The 7535-nt window shown below is 36.7% G+C and overlaps 1 protein-coding gene across 1 annotated transcript in view; it reads left to right on the forward strand.

Annotated features, from left to right (window-relative positions):
* The window catches only part of LOC101847509 (anaphase-promoting complex subunit 4), a gene marked incomplete in the record, with an annotated part of 226336 nt that overhangs the window by 57394 nt on the left and 161407 nt on the right, over positions 1-7535 (forward strand). Inside the window, 3 exon segments of the mRNA XM_013085139.2 lie at positions 4183-4225; positions 5105-5181; positions 7407-7469. Of these exon segments, the coding sequence (XP_012940593.1) occupies positions 4183-4225; positions 5105-5181; positions 7407-7469 (183 nt within the window).

Below are 7535 nucleotides of genomic sequence, written 5' to 3' on the forward strand. Positions count from 1 at the left end.
GCCTACTACGGCTGGATCAGGTCGATCGCCCGACTCGATCGCCAGAAACTGAAAACAAACACGTTTGTTTTTGAGGCGATCAAGTCGGGCGATCGGCCCGATCGGCCGATCCCAGCCGTAGTGGGCACCCCGTAATACATTTAGTATTTTCTAGCGTGCAAAAAAACCTGTTTTGGTTATTGATTTAGACGATAAAAGAAGACTAGACGTTGAAGTATAGTACGTTCAGTTCATTGTATTAAGGCAACCCATTTTCCATCCATTTTTCCACGTCGTGCGGGGTTAACATTTCCTTTCCTTGAATCGACTTAAAGGATTTCCTGCTTTTTTAAATTCATGTTACCTATCGAAATTTCCCATTATCCAGAAAGTTCTGCATATTGTTTTACTCTCTTTGAATCTTTGCCGATGAAGCTGTCAAATTTTGAATAACAAGAAGGCTTTATAATCCCCCCTCCCAACCCCACCCCCTGAGGTATCAATCAATCTTCTCATTTGACTATCTAGGTGAGATGTAGTCTTCTCTGAATCGGCTCAACCCGAACGTTACGCGACCCATACTTTAACTTTGTCAGTTGCGTGTTTACTGTGTCGGAGCAACAGCCTCTGATCAAGGATTGCCAGAATTTTGTTTTTCTGGATGGATCGAAGAGTCTATTTTATTTCAGCTTCTCAGCACCTCTAGCCGTTAATCGTTAATCATTTTTGTCAGATAGCACTGCTAAACATGTTAGTTGTGTGTTCGGGATGGATGCTGGGTTCGGGGAGCCTTCCTCAATTCTAACACAAAGTTTGCTAAACTTTAAATGTGTGGCATCAAATCAAGTTCCGCCCTAACAACTTTGCTTGTTTTTATACACTGATTCCGAAAACGAAATCGGTTCGTAGCTGCGATAATAATTTCTAAAGTTCTGCAAAGTTTAAGGGGGTCTAGCTATGGTCAACACCCAAAGACTATAGTTTTTGGTCTACTAATGCTTGCTTTTCTGCACACAAGGGTGTGACATAGACTCTAGTACCAAACAAGGTTTCCAAGCAAGAAATTCAAGATTTTAGCCATAAAAACTCGAGCCATCAAAAATAAAGGATTGATTCTGCATTTTTCTAACCAATTTTATATTATGTCAATTATCAACGCTCATGGAGATAGAAGCCTAATAGTAGACATGGCGATTACTGTTGGTAGGTAGATTGACCTTACAGAGCCAAATTCTGAGAAAACTGCATAGAGAGATAATTTTTTGTGAAAATTGTCCTACATTGCTACCTCTCTCAAATGCATTTTCCAGCTATTTATAAGTTTGAAAAAGAAATTAGGCTTCTAAAGAGGGATTCTTGATATAGATACTCTATAAAGATACTCCAAAATCCGAAAAATGATTTTTTTTCCTATACTTTTTCTTATCTGAGCAGTGGCGGAAAACTTCAAAGGGATTCTACGTCACAACTCGCCTCTCCCATTTCTGACATGAGATTAGTACGGTAGTTGAAACTGACAGTTAGCTGTCCTTCCTCTTTGTGATAAAAACAACTACATGGTGCAATCTTGCTTTTTTTTTTTAACTTGTTTTTTCCTGTCTTCTAAATTCAACAACAACAACAACAGCAACAACAACAACAAAGAGTCAGTGGCGTCCAAAAGAAACTTAAAAATGTAATCACACAATCATCATGTTAAAGTGTTGCATTCGTGCAGCATATCAATTTAAAGCTAAATGAATTATGCATCATTTGACACATTAATATTTCATCTGTTATTACTGTTAGGAGTTGCCAGAGTTGTGGTCACTCGAAATGGACTTTAAAAAATCAGGCTTGGCAATATTGTGCAAAATCAAAGAAACTGTAAAGTGTGTTCTCGCCTTTATTGAGATCATCAGCATTCGCGGAATGCACATGTATTGAATTATATCAAATGAATCGATAATATCTCTGCAACGAACAGCATCTTCTGATGATATTTTCATACAGATTGGAAAACAGAGTAGTTACAAATACATGTACCACGCAAGGCCTGAACTTAACAGTGACATGTGTTCATTAGCTTTAATTTTGTCTTTGTTTGGGAGCTATTGGGTTCATGTTTTTGGACATGGAGTCTGTTACATTTTGAACATAATTGTCTGTCAGTTGTTAGTGAGGAACAGAGACCACGAAACTGCCATGGTTTTGGGTGGTCTGGGGTGGAATAAACAAAACCACCCTCGTGAGAATCACCGGATGGCTTGGTTTGATGGACTACATCGCGCAAGTGCTGGAACGTCCTGTCATACCCCGATTTTCGTCTTGGTGTCATTCAAGTAGATGTCTCCATGCATAGCAAAGCACTTTCTCTCAGAACCAATGCCTCTATATAGTTCTTGGAAAACCAAACCAAATCAACGTTGGAGTGGTCACCTGTAAATAGCCCCGATATGAATCCTACAAGTGTGTGAAGTCCCATGAAACAGCAGCTGAAGAAAAGCAACTTCACTCCCAATTCAGACCCTTTATTCTTGCGCAGTTGCGAGCGCCGTAAAACTCTTTACTAAAACAAGACCCTTTGTTTGCAACTCTCTGTGACTTTTGGGATGAAATGACAAATAACTGTGTCCAAGATTTAAGAGTCGGTACCCATTGGGTTCGCGGATACAAAAAACAAAACAAAACGACCCCCCCCCCCCCCCCCACACACACACACAAACCAATGGCTCCTAAACAAAGTAACAATTAGCACATTTAATGTTATATCCAAGTTTTGAGAGGTCTTTGTGATTTCTCTGTTTTCCGTTTTGTTTGAAACTATCGTGACATCGTGACAAAATATCGTAATAAAATACTGTTTATTGCTGCTGACACAAATTTCTCCCTTCATTGGATATGCAATGTACGTCGTATGTCCTTTCTGTCAACATTGGTGCTCCTCAACATACGCGCGAAGACAATTTGAGGTTTCTTTGATTTCGCCCAATTTTGCCAAGCCTGATTTTTTAAAGGTCAGTTTTGAGTGACAATGACGTGGGAGTCTCTTAGCATAGGGGAATTAGTAATGAGTCAGATGAAGCAGAATTTATTTGGCTTTAAAGTGATATGCGAGGCTTAAACACGATGACTAGGTGATTACATTTTCAAGTTTCTTTTGGACGCTACTGTATACATAATATCTATCTATCTATCTATCTATCCATCCATCCATCCATCCATCCATCCATCCATCCATCCATCCATCCATCCATCCATCCATCCATCCATCCATCCATCCATCCATCCATCCATCCATCCATCCATCCATCCATCGATCGATAGATAGATAGATAGATAGATAGATAGATAGATAGATAGATAGATAGATAGATAGATAGATAGATAGATAGATAGATAGATAGATAGATAGATAGATAGATAGATAGATAGATAGATAGATAGATAGATAGATAGATAGATAGATAGATAGATAGGTCCCCCCCCCCCACCACACACAGGTTATTTACACAAAGTATTTTGGTTGTCTTTTCCGGAAAACCTGAGGTTTATTAAAAATATGTGTTAGGGAAAATAATTGAGCAAAATTCAAAAATTTTCATATCATATAATCTAAGTATAAGGGACTTAACCGAATGTATATATATATATATTAATATGATATAAATTTGTTCTTCTTGCTCCTGAATGTTCCACCCCATCTGCTGTCTCTTTTGGATACATCTTGTACTCTGAATGCAGTTGGTACTATGGGATTTTTGGTGGTTTTTTGTTTATTTATTTATTGTAAAAAAATTAACTGTTTGAAATAAAAATATAAAATGTTAACGTGCGTGTTCTTATCATATAACATGGGGTCGGATTCACAAAGGAAGATTTTTTTCCAACTGCATAGTTTTTCTTTGTTTGTTTCTTTCTTGTAATGTCAGTAATGGCCTTTTCTAGTATTAGATTGAACAAATTGGTCAAACTTTCTTGCCCTATTTTTGATATGTCTATAAAATCAATGATTAAATCAGTGGGAGAGGCAACAATAAAGTGTGAGAAAGACATGAAAAGGAGGGAAGCACTGATTCCTGAAGAAAGTAAAAAACAATAAATGAATATAATAAAAGAAGAATGGAAAAAGTAACTCTTCATGAGAAAAATCTAAAGCATTCAAAGTGATAGTTACTTAGTGTTGACTATGTGTATTCATGTGTTTGTACTTCACTGTTTCAGCCTGGACTTTGAGTCATTTTTGCTGACTGAACTTACTGACAAGGTAAGCTTCATAATGTTTTATGAACTTATGACTGTATGCTAAAGATTTAAATTGATTCCCACATGGAGAAGTCTATTTTACCCAATGTCTTTCTGTTGGGATGATGTGTACAATAGCTATCTCTTAATAAATGTCCAGTGGATGATTCAGTTCCATGTGAAATAAAATAGAATGTTTATGGTTGTGACTCGCTCATTCAGAAACTGACCAAGTTATTCAAAATTATGTTTGAAAATGAAGGGCTACCTTAGCAGTTCAAATACTCAATAAGTGTGCATTTATGCAAGACAAAGGTGATCGTCAGTGCTGTGACGTTCATCGTGGCATTTCACTCCTCTACTTTGCTTGCAGGATTCTTGCCATAATTCCTCTGAACTGCATTTTTGTCTTTCTCTGTACAAATAATTTACTGCCATAAAGTATGGCTTTTGTGTTCTGTTTGTGGAAAATCTTTCTTAAAAATAGTAGTACATGTACTTGAAGGTCACAAGCGAGGCCATAAGGAGGTTAAAACAACTAACCGTATGTTAAAGAAGATAAGCATGCTGCTTTAGGAAAGGGAGAGGCGCTGCTGTCTGCGGCGAGTCATGACATTTGTGTCCATTACAAGTTGCTTGCTATTTTTTCCTTGGAGATGGGGGCTCCAGTCTCTTGGCCAGGATAGCTACCTGTGCTAGCTGGCAAGATCTATAACTTCTCTACCTCCTTAAATGTTAAAGATCCTTATCAGTTCACGAAGAACAAACTATTGTTATTACTTTTTCAAAAAAAAATATAACAGTAAAATATACCTGAAATGTTTGCAAACAATTGTGTTGTGAGGGTAAAACCGACCATGTTGTGAATGTTGTGGTAATTATCTTTTTTTTTTATTTACAGGGTTTGAAGAAGCTTGGTTTTTCTGTTGAGAATTCCTACTCAAACATTCAGAAATTGGTTGTGAGACAACTCCAGAGGTATGAAACTGCTGTTTGTTTTGTTTCTTTATATATTTGTTGAACTCTCAAATATTTCGAACAAAGAATTTCAGTCCCCGGAGACTGATGGCAATGCCATCTTTCCTTTTTGACTGTTACAAATAGTCAAAGACTAGTAATATTATATTTTGGAATTGTGTTTGAACGTGTATTACAACTTTGATATTTGTGACATGATTTGGAGTTGAACTGTAAAAATTAACATGAAGAATAGTACAAGTATGTGGAATTGTGGGTGTTTACAGGTTATGACACCCCTATTATTGGATTTTTTTGTTTTGGGTCATTTATTTTGTTTTTTAGGTAATAAAAGTTATTCAATCTTCAAGTTGTGATATGATTGTTCATAAACACACTTTTTTAAAAATCCCAAAATATCTTGTAAAAATTATTAGTTTGCCTATATAGACCACTTTTTGTGGTAAAAAGAGTGTTTAGTGATTTTGTAAAAGTAGTGTACAAGCTTAAGGATGAAAATTTTTTTTTTTTACACAAATCAATTTCAAATCCCAGTTCTTTCAGTCAGCCAGAATTGAATGATTCAATATTGGTTTATGAGAATGTTTGGCTTGAAAACCGAAAGAAAAAAACGACAACTGTGTAAAAGATGATGTAGAGATAGATTTGTCATAGTAGGGAAAAGGAACTACTACAGTACTTTGCAACATATAAGGACTTTGTTTTTTTGTCAAAATGTGCAAGTATCATTACATGCATTGGGTGCATCTGACTACGACCCAATGAGTGTAGACCTTTTTTAGACAGTTCGAAGAGGAGTCTGAAGTGTGTGCTACACTGTAATGGAAATTCATTTGGGTCAGTTCCTATTTGCTACTCGATTCTACTTAAAGAAAAATGCAGGCGCACAAAAATACTGCTGGATTGACTTGAATACAGGCACAACTAAAAGGATTGTGTTGATCTGAAAATTGTTAACTTCTTACTTATCCAACTGGATGTATATATACAAAGTATCCACGTTCTCTTTGTCTGTGGGATAGTCAAAGGATAAACACTGGAACAAAAAGATTTGACCAGTGAGGACAGCTTTAATAGTTGGAGAGAAAAATGTTGTCAATGAACCATTTGTGTCGTGGGGAAAAAAATCATCTTTCCTCCCCTTCATATCAAATTAGGCTTGATAACAATTCATAAAAACCCTGGACTTTGAAAGAGGTTGTGTCATATATATATATATATATATATATATATATATTATCATGGTGAAATCAGCCACTCGTCAAAATTATACATTTGGAGAAATTGGCATTTTTCCGCTGGTATGGCAATTCTTACCAAATTTTTGTTTTTTTGGCTTAACCATTTTTTTATATGTCCATATAAAAGACCCATTTCTGTGTGGATTTTTACTGGAAAACATTGCTTAGAGACACAAAAAATGTAAATTTGAAATTTCCAAGGACTCTCAAGCTTTGGAAGTCTCTAAAATTTGGCAGCCAACTCTCTAATTTTACCTTTGAAACATGGCGACCTCCACCTCCAATCGCAAATAAACAGGTGGTTAATTTTTTCATTGAAAGCAAGAGAAATAAACTGGCTTTAAGACTATAGCTCTAACCCTATTACTGACAAGTGCCTGATTTCACACACACACACACACACACACGCACACACACACGCACACGCACACGCACACGCACACGCACACACGTGCTCTCGCACACACGCAGGCATGCACGCACGCATACTCACACAAACACACTATATTATATATATATGAATATTCATCACGCCATCAAACACGGATAACTCGAATTCGTTGGGGATTGGAAATTGTGTTTGATATTTTGTCATGTACCTGAAAGCCCCAAATACAAAGAAATAGAGAGAAAATCAAGATATGTAAAAGAAAAAGGAACATTAAAACAATTAACGGTTAGCTCCCTCGATGAACCTGTTGACAGTGAGTGTGACAGCAAGAAGATAAATGAAAGCGTAAAGCAGACAATCTCATGTGTGCACAGCCTTCTCCTACGTCATTCCTTTACTTTCATTTCATTGGCTTACAAAAAGTTACACCCCTGCCTGTGTGGTGAGCCAGTCATTTGGTGCGGTTAACATCACTCTCCAACCTTTTCAAAAAGGGACAAGGAGTGGATTAACTAGATTTCCAAAACGTGACTTAGAATGATTGCAAGACATAGAGTTTTTTAAAAAGTCCAATCCCTGTCTTCTTTCCCCAGAGTAAGCCAGAATATAACTGCTCATCTTAGTGATCTCCATGGAATGTCACAGTGGTATGACAGGTATGCCTTATCTTTCCCTTTCTCCCTTTGTATCTCTCTCTCTCTATTATATATATATATTATATA

The sequence above is a fragment of the Aplysia californica genome, unplaced genomic scaffold (genome assembly GCF_000002075.1).
Source record: "Aplysia californica isolate F4 #8 unplaced genomic scaffold, AplCal3.0 scaffold00349, whole genome shotgun sequence".
NCBI classification, from domain to species: domain Eukaryota; kingdom Metazoa; phylum Mollusca; class Gastropoda; order Aplysiida; family Aplysiidae; genus Aplysia; species Aplysia californica.